The sequence below is a fragment of the Dipodomys merriami genome, unplaced genomic scaffold, assembly GCF_024711535.1.
Source record: "Dipodomys merriami isolate MVZ:Mamm:240054 unplaced genomic scaffold, mDipMer1.0.p SCAF_24, whole genome shotgun sequence".
NCBI classification, from domain to species: domain Eukaryota; kingdom Metazoa; phylum Chordata; class Mammalia; order Rodentia; family Heteromyidae; genus Dipodomys; species Dipodomys merriami.
In genome coordinates, this window is record NW_027203826.1 from 7,233,561 (window position 1) to 7,250,763 (window position 17,203).

The 17,203-nt window shown below is 37.3% G+C and overlaps 1 protein-coding gene across 1 annotated transcript in view; it reads left to right on the plus strand.

Annotated features, from left to right (window-relative positions):
- Positions 1-17,203, plus strand: part of Hmcn1 (hemicentin 1) — a 438,323-nt gene that overhangs the window by 193,418 nt on the left and 227,702 nt on the right. Inside the window, exon 11 of the mRNA XM_070034238.1 lies at positions 1,827-2,102. Coding sequence (XP_069890339.1) covers positions 1,827-2,102 — 276 coding nt within the window. The remainder of the gene's footprint in view (positions 1-1,826; positions 2,103-17,203) is intronic.

The following is a 17,203-nucleotide window of genomic DNA, read 5'->3' on the forward strand; positions in this document are numbered from 1 at the left end:
CTGGCATGCATAATTTTTACTGTCTGCAGACATTTGTGCAGCAGCAGGGTTACATATCATTTCAGATCTTACTTGTCAAACTGCTCTGTTAACATTTTTTCATTTTGTTTAATTTATAGTTGAAGAGGGACTAGACTGTGAGGCATAGCTTTTGTGCAAGGATGTAATTGGGGAGTTCTCTAGGGCAAAGCACCTGTAAGGGGGAGGGGAAAGGAAGACATCACCTGTGATGTTGTTGCCAAAGGGCCTCCTTTGACCCTTCAGACAGCTCAGGGGGTGGGACAGCTCTGAATTGAGAAAGAATAACTAGGCGTCCATTCCATCATTAGGTGGTCTGAATGTATTGTAAATGTTGCATGAGACATATCCATGCATGCTATGCGGAATTAAAGTATTATTTGTATTTTTTCCTTGATTATGGCCATTCTTATCCTCACTAATGTATACTTCTCGAAAGTCTCAGGGATGGGCTGGGAATGTGGCTAAGTGGTAGAGCACCAGCCTAGCATGCATGAAGCCCTGGGTTCAATTCCTTGGTACTTCATAAACAGAAAAAGCTGGAAATGGAGCTGTGGCTCAAGTGGTAGAGTGCTAGCCTTGAGCAAAAGAAGCTCAAGGACAGGGCCCAGGCCCTGAGTTCAAGCCCCAGCACTGGCAAAAAAAAAAAAAAAAAGCTCAGGAATGAATTTGATCTTGAATGTTTTCATGCTCTCATATTTTAACTACAGCAGGCATATGGGTTTCCAACAAGCCATGGAAGCTTAGTTTCCATTACTACTATATTGTAAAAGATGGCTAAAAGAGAATATTTTAAAGCATTTAAAGAGTGAGATATCAAGAAGGAATTGATTCATGCTTACTATTAACTCAAGCAATCTGTGACTCTCTAAGGGTTAAATAATTAGCAATTAGGTTTTGAACAATCTTTTGTGCCCATGGTTCTAAGTGGGCAGTTTTGTTATAGGTCTGTCCCTATTATTATTAAATTTTTTTGTCAGTCCTGGGGCTTGAACTCTGGGCTTGGACGCTGTCCCTGCGCTCTTCAGCTCAAAGCGAGCACTCTACCACTTGAACCATAGCACCACTTCCAGTTTTCTAGTGGTTTATTGGAGATAAGAGTCTCACAGACTTACCTGCCTGGGCTGGCTTTGAACTGTGATCCTCAGACCTCAGCTTCCTATGTAGCTAGGATTAAGGACGTGAGCCACTGGTGTCCGGCTACTGTCCCTATTCTTTCATATGCTTTCTTAGATCAAATTGCTTCTCATTCCTGATAAGAGGACATTGATCACTCTACTGTTGTACAGTGTCTTCTTGTGAGATTGCAGCCCCTCTTAGAGTTGATATTGTCTGCCATCCTGTGTGTGTTATATTCTTGAAAACACTGAGTATATATTTTAAGGTTAAAAAATGATACCCAAAGTTAAAACTGAAGTTTAAAAATTGCCTCATTTAATAAGTTCGGTGGTAATACTACATCGTACTCCTAAATATTCAGAGCCCTGTATTGATGGCTAACTTTCCCTTAATCCTAGTTTCTCTGGAGACAGAGAGCTAAGGATCATGGTTCATAGTCAGCCCAGGCAAGAAAGTTCTCAAGACTCTTATCTGCAACTAACTACCCAAAAAGTTGGACATGGATCTGTGGCTCAAGTGGTAGAGAACCAATTTTGAGCAAAGAGAAAAAAAAACTCAGGAACAGCACCCCAGCCTTGAGTTCAAGCCCCAGGACTAGCACCCCCCCAAAAAAGTCAATACATAATTCTTAAGGAGTACCTATAAAAGATCTCTAAGTGTTTTGATTTTAGTCTTTTGATTTTATTCAGAGCCTCCTCCCATCATCCAAGTGCTTGATAACGTTACCATCACTCCTGGGGAGACCGCAGTTTTGACATGTCTTGTCACCAGCGCTGTGGATTATAATCTAACCTGGCAGAGGAACAGCAGGGATGTGAGACTGGTGGAGCCAGCAAGGATCAGGATGTTGGCTAACCTCTCCCTGGAGCTAAGGAGTGTGAAAATCAGCGATGCGGGACAGTACCATTGTACAGTTTCAAATGAAGGTGGATCGGCAGCAGCTTCTGTTTTTCTCACAATACAAGGTACAATACATTTGGTAACTTCTGAAGTACAGCATCCTCTATCCTCTTTGATCTTTATCCTGCCCTGAGAGCTGCCCAACTTGTTTCTAGTGATAAAATGCATGGGGTTCCTTCGCTGTCTAGGAGCTAGCTAGGCTGGAAATTAAATATCACGAACAAATAAAGTAATTTTACCACTATCATGCCTAATCTGTCAGTTGAAGATGTCTATTGTAAGGCAAGATGAAAATCATCTCTGAATATGTTAATAGATTTCAATTTTATAATCGGTCATGTGGATTTTTATAAAAGTTTTGTTTTATTGTAGCCTTTAAAAATTACTTTCCAATTTAAATACTATCTCATTACATATATGATTTACATTTTTGCTTTTTAAGTTAAATAAATGTTCTCACCAATATATTTTAAATGAAATTTAAATTGCTTCTCATCTTGAAAGTTAAATCATTGTTAACATTTCTTTTTTGGTTGGTCATGGGGCTTGAACGCTGGGCCTGGGCACTGTCAGCTATTTAGCTCAAAGCGAGCATTCTATCACTTGAGCCACAGTGCCACTTCTGGCTTTTTCTGCTTATGTGGTGCTGAGGAATTGAACCCAGGGCCTTACAAGGCAAGCACTCTCTACCACTGAGCTACCTTCCCAGCCTCCTAATTTTTATATACATGAATATTTTTATATACATGAATACTCACATTTTATTTTAAGTAAAGCAATAGTTAATCTTGAATTGTGCGCATGTTGACTAAATGTTCAGATAGTGTCTTGCTTGTATGGCTACAAGGCATATACATTATTCAGAACTATCAAATGAAGATAGTTTTTCTTTCAGTAGAATGATTTGACTTGTACATGTTTGCAGAGTAGCTGAAAGCCTTAATGTAGTGAGCAAATTACTGTCAGCAGTCCTTCATTGTTAAGCTGAATTATTTGGTTGCTCCTTTCACAAAATATTTAATTGTAAATCATCCATGTGGGAGACTGATTTCATCAGACTTGGTCTGGCTATTTGATTATGGTTTTAGAAACAACTTTATAACATACTAAAAATAATACTCTTGGATACATTTTATTAAGGTTATTTAAGAAGATCCCAGGATGGCAATTTTGAGGGGCTTTCTTCATGACTGGATATTGAATTTTGTCAGAAACTTTTTATGTATCTATTGAATTAAACATGAACTTGTTGTTTCTTATTCTGTGATGTGCATTATTATATTTAATTGTTTATGTTGAATCATCCTTATAGCTCTGGGATAAAGTCAACTTGAGCATGGTTGAAAAACAAAGAAAAAGATACCATTGCATTTCAAGGCTTATTCTTAGAATGTTATTAATGACAGAAAAGTGAATGAGAATGAACAAAATGATTGACATCTGACTAGTTTCCTCCTTGGTAGCTAACCTATATTTTGCAGTTTGAATATGGTCTTTTGTTAGTTAATTGGGTGAACCTCTAGGAAAACCTCACATTTATAATTAATTCACTCTGTTTTCCCCTGGTACATGCCTAGATGGTTTGAGTCAATTCAAGCAGAAACTTCGTTTTCTAGAACTCTGGAAGGGTTGTACCATACTAATATAGTAATGTTTTTCTTTTACCTGAAGTCTTTTAGAATAGTATTATAAAGCAAAATCAGTGATTTTTTTGTTTCCTCAAGCTAATTTTTTGGTCCATCAGTATTCTCCTTAGTGTACTAATGGATAATAATTCTCAAGCTTTTATGGGTGAAGAAATGATCAAAGAACTTGTTTGTTTGAGACTATAGCTATGACTCAAGGCCTAGCCACTGAGACATAGAAAAGAGCTATCAGGGATCCTATTCCCAACCCTGCCTCTACCACTGTGCTCATCTGGTAGGAACTAGGGAAAGTGTCCTTCCTAGTTCACAGTCTTAGGACTATAGCTGCAGGTGCAAAGTCCTGGCTTCCCTTGAACCTGTCCTTCAGGAGCTAGGAAAGAGTCTAGCTGCTTCCGGCAGTTTTAGGGTTGTAGCTACAGTGCAGTAATGCCCCCAAGACTCAGACCTCATTGGTGCTCACCCAGTAGGAACTAGCAATTTCCTTCCCAGCTCATAATGGTAGAACCAAAGCTGGTGGTGTAGAAGGCATTACCCAAGCTTGTCTCTAAGGAGCAGGGGAAGTCTCCATCTATGTCTTTCAGCTTCAGATGTTGGCTACCAGTTCCATAAGCCTTGTTCCTCATAAGAGCTTGTCCTACATGACCTACAGGCCGTCTATCCATGACCTGTAGCTTCACAACCACAGATACCAGTGCCACAATCCCCAGTACCACACAGGCTCAACTCATGAGATATTACAGGCTAAATTACTATAGTTTACAGAAGATAGGATTTTATATTAAGCAAAGACTCAATCAGAAAAGCTATTAGAACTTATAATCAAATTTAATAAAGTTATAGGATAAAATTAACACAAAAAGTAACATTTTCTACACTAGAATCTTGTTGGAGAAGAAAATTTTGCTTATTGGAAAACACTCTTAATCACAATAGCTGCTAAATAGGAATAAATCTAATTACAAAAGTGAAAATTATAGATCATATAATCAAATTTAATAAAGTTATAGGATAAAATTAACACAAAAAGTAACATTTTCTACACTAGAATCTTGTTGGAGAAGAAAATTTTGCTTATTGGAAAACACTCTTAATCACAATAGCTGCTAAATAGGAATAAATCTAATTACAAAAGTGAAAATTATAGATCAATGACGAAAAAGGGCAAAAGTACCAAACAATAGAAACATAGATGGTGCTTATTGATTGATAGGCTTAATATTGTTAAAATGACCCTATTACCCACAGTAATGTATAATCAATGTAATTCCTACTGAAATACGAATGACTTCTTTTACAGACATAGAATTCTGTTCCAGAAAATCAAACCAAACCAAAATAATAATGGAGACATCATTAAAATACCTGATTTTAAAACATACTAAAAATCTATAGTTACTACACCAACATAGTACTACCAAAAAAATAGACACATAGCTCAATGGATAGGATAGAAACCCAGACACTTGTGTTCAAATACCTAACAAGAGCTCCAAGTAATAGAGTAAAGACTTCACTAACTTGCCTTGGCACTAGAGTCATTCATGCACAGTTAATGTAACTAGAATATGTCTTTTTACCTTACACACACACACAAACAAAATACCTGTGAAAATGGGAAACTATGTAATCTCTTTAAAAGAGGGGAACACTTTGTGACATTGTATATGGATTCCTTTTTTTTATTATTGTGAGAATACTATACAGAGGATTTACAATTACATGGGCAAGATAATGAGTACATTTCTTATCAAGCATTGTTGCCTCCTCTTTGTTTCCCCTTCCCATCCCTTCCCATACTCCCCCCACTTCCCCCAAGGTGATCATCCCCCCAACACCAAAGTTGTAAAGTTTGTTTTTCAACATAACGACTTGTACATCTCATTATTGCAGTGGGTCCACCTGTATCCCTAGTTAAATGATTTGTTTTTGCCCTTCCCCTCCACAAATTATACCAACATCAAATACAGTGAAAGCAGGGGTTATATCGTGGGGGAGGCACATACAAAGCAACATAGAAATCATCTTATAAATATGTTAGAAACAATTTCATGAAAGAAATAAAAAACATTTAAATACGTATCTTGGGGTTCATTCCCCTAACATCAAGTTATCTGACTTTTTCTGCTTGACTCAGACATATACTAGTTATTGCAAATGAGGGAAACCATGAGACCTATGTTTCTTTGGGCCTGGCTTACTTCACTTAATATAATTTTTTCCAAGTCTTTCCATTTCCTAACATATGGGGCAATGTCATTCTTTCTGATGGAGGCATAGAATTCCATTGTGTATATATACCACATTTTCTTGATCCATTCATCTTCTGAGGGTCATCTGGGTTGGTTCCATATCTTAGCTATGGTAAATAATGCTGCAATAAACATAGTTGTGCTGGAAGCTTTAGTATGGTTTTGTTTGTGATCATTTGGGTAAATGCCCAAAAGTGGGATTGCTGGGTCATAGGGGAGCTCTATGTGGAGTCTTTTGAGGAACCTCCATACTGCTTTCCAAGGTGGTTGAACAAGACACAACTGCCCAATAAATAAGTAGGCTAAAGACTTAAAGAGAAACTTCTCTGAAGAGGAAAGAAGGATGGCCAATAGATACATGAAGAAATGCTCAACCTCTCTAACCATAAAAGAAATGCATATCAAAACAACATTGAGATTCCACCTCACCCCAGTTAGAATGGCTAAAATCAAGAACTCTAATAACAACAGATGCTAGAGGGGATGTGGACAGAAGGGAACCTTACTACATTGTTGGTGGGAGTATAAACTTCTTCAACCACTATGGATTCCTTTTTAAATATGACCCTTAAAGGCACTGGCAACAAAATTAAAACCAGAAAAATAGTATTGTAGGAAACTGAAGCATCTACACAGCCAAGGGAGATTGTCAACAGAATTAGAAGATCACCTACAGAACAGTAAAACAAATGTCAACTATTCATCCAACAATGGGCTGATTTCCAGACTATATAAATAACTCAAAAAGCTGAACACAAAGAATAAACACAAACAGCAACAAACCCCCAAGCTCCAAACTCCCTGTAAATTCACAAAACAAATAATCTAATTTTAAAATGAGATACAGAGTAGAGACTTCTTTAAAGACATACAAGTGATCAATGAGTATATAAAAAAAAAAAAGCTTGGGCTCACTACTCATTAGAAAATGTGAGTCACGGGGCTGGGAGGTGGCTCAGTGGTAGAGCGCTTGCCTTGCATGCATGAGGTCCTGGGTTCGATTCCTCAGCACCACATAAGCAAAAAAAACACCGGAAGTGGTGCTGTGGCTCAAGTGGTAGAGCACTAGCCTTGAGCTGAAGAGCTGAGGGACAGCGCCCAAGCCCAGAGTTCAGGCCCCACGACCGGACCCCCCAAAAAAAAATTAAAAAAGAAAAGAAAATGTGAGTCAGAATGAGATCCCATCTCACTTCTCTTAGAATGGCTGTCATAAAAAATGCAAACAAACAAACAAAAATAACAAATCCTTACTACTGTGAGGGGAATGTAAATCATTGTAGCCATTATGAAAAGCATTATGGAGATTTCCCCCAAGAAATTTAAAAATATTCTTATTCTTTGTTCCAGCAATTCCACTAAGGAGTTTATTCCCCAAGGAAATGACACCATCTAACAGAAACATGCATCCCCAGTTACTGTGCCACTATTCACAGCAGTTAAATATGGAAACAAACCAGCTGCTCATCAGTGGGTGAATGGGTAGAGAAATTTAGTACATAGAAATAATGGAACATCTTCTACACTAAAACAAATGAGAAAAGTGACATAAGAGAAAGGAGACAGACACAGAAGGGTTAATTGTTCTTATTGTCACTCATTTGTAGAGCTAAAAGTCAATCTTATAGAAGAATTGAATGGAATAGTGTTCCCTAGAAACTGGGAAAGGTAGTGGGGGATGGAAAATTCATTAAGGTCTACGATAACAGATTGGTGAAGCTTCTTCAGTAATATCTTTTTGTACTAAAGAACAGGAAGGTAACTATTGGTTATAACATTCTATGATACATAGCGAAGTGACCAGAAAAGTATAAAATGATTAATGTTCAACTAGAAACATTCACTCTCCTGATGGAATCATGTTTTGTGTATATTATTGAACTACCATAATGTACCCATAAAGACATATAATATTACATCTTAATAAAAGGATAAAAATCATGTGTTATAATACAAATCAGAATTAGAGGCATTAATACTACATAAAAATAAAATCAAGTGTATTACGCATAAATTTGAGAAACCTTTCCTAATGCTAAGGTAAAGAATTGATGACTGAATAAAAAGAAGGCTTTTTAGAAAACAGATATTAGAAATGGAAAACTAAACTACAATCTAAGATTTATAGGCACCAACAAAGTTAACCCAAAGTAATACAATAGTCAAAAGTATAAATGAAGAAAATTGTTCTTGGTAGATGAACAATGTATCTTATTAAGTAAGATAAGAAAAATCAAGCCAGGCACCAGTGGCTCACGCCTAGCTACTCAGATGGCTGAGATCTAAGGATCACAGTTCAAAGCCAGCCCAGGCAGGAAAGTTCATGAAACTCTTATCTCCAATAAACCATTAGAAAACTGGAAGTGGCGCTCTAGCTCAAGTGGTAGAGCGCTCGCCTTAAGCTGAAGAGCTGAGGGATAGTGACCAAGCCCAGAGTTCAAGACCCATGACCGACCAAAAAAAAAAAAAATCGAAGAAAGGAGAACTTCCTATCTGAAATTTCACAGCACTTAAACGAAGAAAACCCTCCAGAAACATACAAACTTAAATCATTGCTTTGTGAACAGAGAGATGAAATCATTCTGATGTAAGACTTAACAAATATACTAGAGATTAATTGCAGCATATATCTCTCATATTTTGTCCCTTAGGATCTAAAGACTTTTTTTTTCATTGTGGGAAGACTTATTCTTTATCTTGAGGGAGGGGGAGGGAGGAATAGAGTGAGATCAAATTCTCCTTTCCTTATCATTTATCAGGTCATATGACCTACAAGATCTACTAATAAGTTTCCATGGGACTCTGATTTGATTTTGGCAGGATCATGGACTTTATAGAGCCTAGCAGTAAAACTAATGTACCCTTGTTCTTTTCCCACCATTCCAACAGACTTTAGCAGTGTTAGCTTCCCAGCTGCTCTTGTTTTTTGAGTATCAAGTCTCTTTACATTTTTGTTTCTAAAAATATGACTCCAATGAATCCCTTTTCTGCTGACATTAATCACCACTGATTTATGTTGCTTGCATTTCAGAGTCCTAAACTGACAATAATGAGAGAGATACATGTAATTTTGAAAGAAAAGATTGGGGTCCAATACCTTACCATCTTTCAAAAGGACATCCCTTAAATATTTAAGGGCTCAGAAAGAATACCAAGCATACAGCCCTAAATGCTTTATTGAAAATGTAAGTTAATGTCTGAGATATATATTTTTTAAAGGAAAAGAAATAAAAATATGGGAGGCCATGATACAGAGAACCATTGATTTGTCCTTTGTAATTTACCAGGCCCATTACCTTGAGATATAAAGTGACACTAGAAACTATTTGAATAAGCTGCCCTGAGGAGCAATTGAGAATGCAGTATAGTCATTATGAGAATTCTTCACCATGAAGATAATAGTTTAACTCAATAAAGAGAATTACTGGGGCAAATATTTCCCTCAAGCAGGATTTACCATGGGGCTCAGTATTTATCTATACAAACTCTCAAATAGAAGCCATCCACCACAGCTCTGCTAAACCATAGGCCCATGCATATAAAAATGTTATTGTGACTGTTAGATGGATGTGGAATGATAGATTGCATTTTAACATAGGCTTGAATTCAGGGCCTGAGCACTGTCCCTTAGCATTTTTTTTGTTCAAGGCTAGTGCTTTACCACAGCTTCACTTGCAGCTTGTTTGCATTTTATTGAAGATAGGTCTGGTGGACTGTCCTGCCTAGTCTAGCTTTGAACCTCAGTATCAGATCTCAGACTCCTGAATAGTTAGGATAACAGATGTGAACCATAGCTGGCTTATTTTTAAAGTGTGTATAATTAAAATTGGCAATGCGCCTGCTAATTTTACTGGGCATTAAATGTTGTATGGTAATAGGTTTCTTCCATTTTCTAAAAGTTCTTTGAATATTTAGTCATTTTTATATTTAGGGTAAGAACACAAAAATAGTATAAATGAAGAAATAAGAAAAGAATGCCCTCCTTCCTTCTTTGCTTTCTTTCCTTCAGACTACCATCCTGATCCATTTTCCTCCCGTCCTCCTTTTATCTCTTCCTCTTCTTGTTTCCTCTCTCTTCTTTTCCTCACTATGTAATTCAGATTGATCTTGAATCTTTGATCTTCTTTGAACTCTCAAATTCTGGGATCACACGAATGCACCACCATTGCTACATTGCTATTTTCATATGTCAAACCCCCCAGATACTATAACCCAGTTTTCTTCCATCTTTGTGTAATCATGGCCCCTAACTCCCACCAAGAAAGTTGTAATACATTCTTGAATCTCTCATTTGTGAATAGAACTATTTATTTTTTCAGAACTTACTTTAATTAATGAAACCTACTAGTAGGAAACTTTGCTTTTGAGAAGTCTGGCTATTAGAAATTTTATTATCCTAGAATTACTAGTCATCTAGAAATTTTTTCAGGAGCCTGGTTATTTGTTTCCTCTGATCACTGTTTTTTTGAGTTTGAGATTCACTAAATGCATAAAACTTACCTGATGTCCCTTAGTACCAAGATTATAACCTTATTTAGTCATCACATAATATTACTCATATCTGGACAGCTTGTTTAGGAAGTTTAATTCATATCTATATGGTATCAGAAGCTGTTCTACGTATTTTAGAAATCTCTGTTACTTAATATGTATCTTTTTTTGTGTGTGTGTGGGTCCGGTTGTGGGGCTTGAACTCTGGGCCTGGGTGCTGTCCCTCAGCTCTTCAGCTCAAAGCTAGTGCTCTACCACTTGAACCACAGTGCCACTTCTGGCTTTTTTCTTTTTGCTTATGTGGTGCTGAAGAATCGAACTCAGAGCCTCATGCATGTAAGGCAAACGGTCTACCACTGAGCCACCTTCCCAACCCTCCTTAATATGTATCTTTCACAGGGACTTTCTTGTAAATTAAAAAATGTCATGAAGCAATATGATGTTAAATGTCAAGTTACATCATTTGACAGTACAAAAATGAATTTTGAAAGCAAATAGGAATTTTATAGTACTATAGTACAAAATAAGTTGCATTAAATCTTTTCTGAACTGAATTGAGGTCTAACTAAAGGAACAAATACAGAATTTTAATCAATAAGTAACTTTTCTTGTAAGTAAAGTTTCATGCTCACTTGATTTACCTGCCAAATGTTGAGTACTGTCCTGATGCTTAGGGGCCAGTTTATAGCACACAGCAGTCCCATACATTAAAATATGAGTAACTATCACATTTCACTTTCTTTTTGCCTATTATCCAAAGAAACTATATTGTATAAAGATATGAGAGCATTTTCATCATGCATGGAACAAATTATCTCTCTCTAAAACTTAAAAGGCAGAAATACTACTATATATTTAAATAGAACTTGTAAAAAAAAGTTAAATGTTAGACTTATTTAGGTTGCCAAAAACAAACAATGTGGATGCCTCAGTGAATATTTCAAGGACATAAGGAAAATTGGTCTAAGAAGGTTATATCCTACAAGCATCTTAATTCTCAACAAAAATGGATCATGGGAATATGCGTAGTAAGCCTAACTGGTGGCTTTAAAGTAGCTTGCAAAAAGAATATCTAGTTGCTAGAGGTTAAATGCTGGGTTGGACCAGGCAGGGAAAGACACTCAATCTTTCTTTGTAAGACTGTTAGGAAGAGGCAGAGTAGAGAGGTCAGCAAGCCTGTCAGCCCGCTGAATTTTGCACATGTAGCTTGTAGGTAACCTTTGAAAGATGTTGGATTCATGGCACGGCTTATAGCTTCTTATCCTCACAAGTTGTGTTATTATTTACTATGGTCTTAACTCAGAACTGTTGATCACAGAAGTGTGTTGTTTATCCACACCAACAATCAAATCTCTGACTCTGAACATCCACAGAATGTAGTTCTGATTGGGTTAGTTAACACTTTGGGTTAGCATCAGACCCCACAAGTCAAGGGCTCAGTTCCAAAGAATGCACCCATTGCAAACACCAATCACAATCCCAGAACTTCTTCCTTCTGTGTAATAAGTTATATATCTCAGGTTCCCATGATTACCTCCTAAGGGGTTGATACTTTTCTAGAACAGCTCACATAATCCAAGAAGTTTTTATTGTCAATGATAAACACTTTATACTGATCTGTTTTGCATATTTATGTTTTATTATTATTATAAAGGTGCTACAATCACATAATGTCACCCCTCCATTTCTATTATTGTTGTTAAGTAGTTGCACAAAGAGATTACAGTTCCATAAGTCAGGTTAAGAGTACAGTCATCTTGATTAATGTCACTCCTTCCATTGTTTACATCCATTTCCGTTTCCCATTCCTACCCTCAAGTTACATAGTTGAATTTTGCATTTGCTCATCCTTTCTCCAGTTACCATTTTACTAATAAAGGTTATACTTGAAAATCCAGGTGAAGAAGTACATAGATATGGTTAGGAAGGGTCCTGAGCACAGAGCTTCTGTCCCTGTGGAATCTGGTATCCCACTTTCTCACCTGTGGTTAATTTGTTTCCTTGATATTCTGAGCCATGTTGGACAATGAATCCGCTCTGGGTTCATTTGTAGCTGGTCAGTTGCAACAACAGGTGACAATGACTTGGCATCTGAAGCAGAGCCAATCTTGTACGACTGAGTTGAATGAGAACAGCCATCTTCTGCCTGGTAGAGAATTGCTCTGTCTGGGAAATACTTCCATACACTTGGAGTTAGAAGACTGGGTTGTGTGGTATGTGAGGTGAGGGAAAAGAGTTTTCTTTTTAAAAAAAAATAAGCACAACTACAGACAGCCAAATGGAAGCGATGCCTAGGGCAAGGTGTGGAGGGGATGGGCAGCAGGAGTTTCATTCCATCTCTAGGCACCCCATAGTGTTCAACAAGGAAACTGTCTAAGCTCCATAGTTTAGGGATTCGGTGAGACTCCATCACAGAGGCATGATGGATTCCATCATTGACCTTTGGCAGTAATCATTTTGTCCAGCCTGTTTCTCCTCCCTGGAAGTCAAGAGGTAAGGCGGAAGGTTCAAGTCCTGTCAACTTAGTCTTTCTGGTGGCCAGCCCAAATCCCTGTTGCTACCTTGGAGGCCCCAGCCACTTCATTAGCTTACAAAACAAGATATTCTTATTACTTGGGAGATTCCAAATGATTATTGGAACCCATGCCAGGAATGGAGACCAAAACCAAACAGACTTTTTAAAAAAATGTGTAATATGGCATTGTTGGCATCTGTATTTTATCTTAAGGGAGTGGAATTACTGCTTAGTAGATAGTTAGTGACTGACTAGGGAGTGAGTAATGTAACCAAGTTACAAAGCCAGTAGATGGCAGAACCCACATCTGAACAAGGTCTTTTCATCATTCTGCATCTTATATGGAAATGCCCATGTGTGTCTACAACTGGTATGGAGTGCAGATTGGTAGAGGAAAGTAAAGAAAAGAGAAATGAAGATTTGCTGGGACTGGTTAAAAAACAAACAAGCAAACAAAAAAGGTACAAAGTAGCCTCAGGTCCCTGTCTCTTATAAAGAAACAGAAATGCCAACCTTGTGTGTTATGGTTTATTTGGAGAAATCACTGCTCCTGTCATGCTTCATAGCATGGACCAGGTATATTGCTACATTTGGCAAATCCTTTGACTTAGATCACAGGAGAATAGTTGCTAAGGAGAGTTCTAAGCAAGAGAGGAGGAGAAGGACACAAGAGACAGACAGAAGCAGGAAGAGGCAGACAGAGACAGGGAGAGGAGAGGAGAACGTTGAGTAAGAGAGGGAAGGAGAGATGAAGATAGAGTGAGGGAGGGAGAGAGAAGAGGGGAAGGAGGATGGGGAAGAAGTGGAAAGGAAGATTGAGAAAAAGGAGAGAGGAAGAAGGATAGAGTGAGCAAGGGAGAGAAAGAAGGAGTGGGGAGAGAGGGGGGAAGGGAGAAGGAAAGAGGAAAAGAGACCTATAAATATCTTACCTAAACCATCACAAAGGGAAGATGTAAGGTGACTACACTGAGCTCTCCCAGGAAGGGCCTGGCTGGGTGAGGTTTGTGACTTCAGTGGTGACATGATCTCTGGCATGTAGTAGTGTTGCATGGGTCTGTAGGAAGACTGGATCAGAAGCAGATTGCTTAGGCATAGAAACTTCTGAAGATATTAATGCATACTAGAAATTATTTAATTAAAATTTGTCCAAATATTGATTGCATTCATGAATTATTACTTGAGACATTATTTTTTGCTACACAAAATAAATTATATCTAAAGGTTAGAGATCTATATAACAGGAAATAACATAAATAATGTACTTTCATGAGGAAGTGCTTTTTATGATGGTTAAAAAAGAAGAATTGCATCAGAGCTAATACTACAAAGTAGGATAATGATGAGCTGTGTGATGTGAAAGCACTGGGCTAATGAAAACAGCCCTGATAGATGATGATGATGATGATGATGATGATGATGATGATGATGATGATGATGATGATGATGATGATGATAAGAACTTAATTTATCAGGCAGCAACACACTGCCTCAATCATGCAGGTATGTTCTTTTTCATGATGTGAAACAAATAACAGAAGATACATTATTTTTCATCTGTTTGACCATTTGTTTATTCATTCATTTACTTACCAGTAAGTTGTCATTCGGTGTTTTTTTTTGCTATTGATGGAAATAAGAATGAAACAACCCTGTACTTCCCACAAAGCCCATAATGTGAGCTAAGCACACAACTCAGTTCTGACGCCCTTGCCTGACATGCTTGTGGCCTTGAGTCTTATACTCAGTACCACATCCGTGCACAGGTACATATGTCCATGTGCACACACAAACAACACAAACTTCCATAAACTGATAAAGGAACTAAAACAAATATTTGTAGCACAATGTGATAGGTGTCATAGAGCCCTTACTTTCTGTCTGGCTGTGAAGAATAGTGGACTTCCCAGAGGAGATGGTTCCTGAGGTGTTCTCTGGAGTGCATGGCATCCTTTGCCAGGTGGCAATCAGGAAAGCATTCCTGAATGGAGAAGAAACACCCATGCACCCAGCCCTGGAAGAATGGGAATACGGAACCTTGGCTTGTTGAGCACAGAGCCCAATGGAACAGGGAGTCCCATTCTCACACTAGTGTGGTTTTCTCTTCCCTGCTCTCTCCTGCAAGCCTGTATATAATACACTGAGGAATCATTTAGATATGTGGTTTTATGACACTGGCTCAGTGACAACAGAAGATAATGTGGGTATCACAGGGATGCTCTGGGTAAAGAAAGGAAGAGAAGCTACAGGTTCAGTCTGATAGACTGGAAATAAAAGGATGGGAGAAAAATTGTAGCCATGATAAATAGAAGCTGGAAGGGAGCAATGAGGGAGTCAGGGAGTGACTTCTGGAAGGACTGGATGTGGTGAGTGTCAGCTGTTGGTGGATTCCTGAGGCACATTCACTCTGCTTGCTTCCTGATAAAATAAGCTCAAAGGAGCAAATACATTTGTTAAGCAACATAATCTGGCTGTCAGATTTTAAAGAGTTTTCTTCAAGAAGTGTTATGGAGCTCTAGTTTCCTATGATCTTGGTTCTAATACTCATGTATTATTGGTGTGAAAATAACCCTTTTTATATACCACAATTAAGTTTTGCCAGTCGAAAGATACTGGTGTATTTGAGTCTGGGTCAATAAGATATGCATACTCATATGTTAGATTCGAGTAGTCTTAACAGACCGTGAAGTAATAATGCTAATTATTATTTGTCACTTTATCTAAGCCAAATCAGAAAGCAAATCTAGGCTTTGGCTTGTCTCTCTTATTTGGAAATTCTGTAATTTTTTTATAAACTAGAGACAAGAAAAATGATCATTGAAAAATGTTTTTCAATTATCAATGCTAGCTATCATTATTTGAAGATTTTCCAAGGGAGATAGAGTAATATTTCTTAAAGTTCCATTCTTGTTAGCTAACATAGATTTTGTCTTAAGTATTTTGACTAATTGCTACTCCTCACCCAAGCTCCTAAATTCACATTTTTTGTTAATGAAAGAAAAAGTAACAGCATTAAATTCCCACATTAAGATATAAATAATCTTGAGTTCCTTAAAATGTATACCAATGCAACAAATATTTTCTCCATCTATATCTTTACAAACTTGCATAGGAAAATATAAATTATAGATTTTTAAGGTAAATCTTGATACATATTTGTCATTAAGATTCTGTCATTAAAATGGAATCTAGCCCTAATTTTTTATTTTGTATCTTTGAAATTTTCCTTAAAAAAAAAAAAAAAACTGGCTGAATTTCATTTATGACATTGGTGTTTGGGTGTGGAACTTTCTGGCAAGTTTAGCAGGAAACAACCAAGATGGATTTCTAGTTGGTTGCCTGTGTGACTTGTTCACAAAACGCCACCTACTGGTACATCATTGAATTCACAGTCTGCAAGGTTTTCCAGGGTTATCCAAACAGATAATGATAGAAATTTTCTGTCTTGACTGTGATTCAAATACTCACTACCTACACGTGAAAGGTGAGCACTTACAATACAAATAGTACACCTAGTGCACTTGTTTTGAATTTTGATTTTAAGTAATTTAAAGTATCTAAAAAGACATGAATGGCTATAGATGTGAATATCATATTGGACAGTGAAACTCTCATTGTTTTGGAGAAGAAGAGAGGCAGAAATAGCAAGGAATTTATGAAATTTACTAGAACTGCCATGTTAATAAAACATGATCTTAAGTCACTAAAAGGTAGGAATAACTACCTCTTTAGACATGTTGTAACTAGCTCTCCATATTTCCGCTGATGAGCTAGCATTTGAAATGCTACCTTTTGATTTTATTTTTCCTTTGTTTTTGATACAAGTTCTTGTTGTATAGCTAAGGCTGTCCTCAAGCCCACAATCCTCTTGCCATAACTTCCTAAATTCTGGGATTACAGACATGAGCCAGCACGCAAGGCTGGGAATACTATATTTGATTCCCTATCTTGGAGATTTCAGCGGCCTTTCCTAAGAACCTACTTCTGGATTTATGATGGTTGTTTTGGTTTGCTTGGTTAATTGTTTCAGTTTTCATCCTTTGCTCCTTGGAAGAAATTTCCTGGCCACTTAAGAGGAACTCTTTGTAGACAAGGAAATGTTAAATGAATTCCATTGTCATCTCTTATAGTTGAAAACTAAGGAAAAGTTAAGTGAGCAAACACATTTGCCTGCTGTAAATCATGCTCAGTAATATTTTTTTCTTGGCCTTGTGCAAGTTACATACTTTATTTTTTTTGGGGGGGTATAAGTTAGTATCAGGACTTAGGGC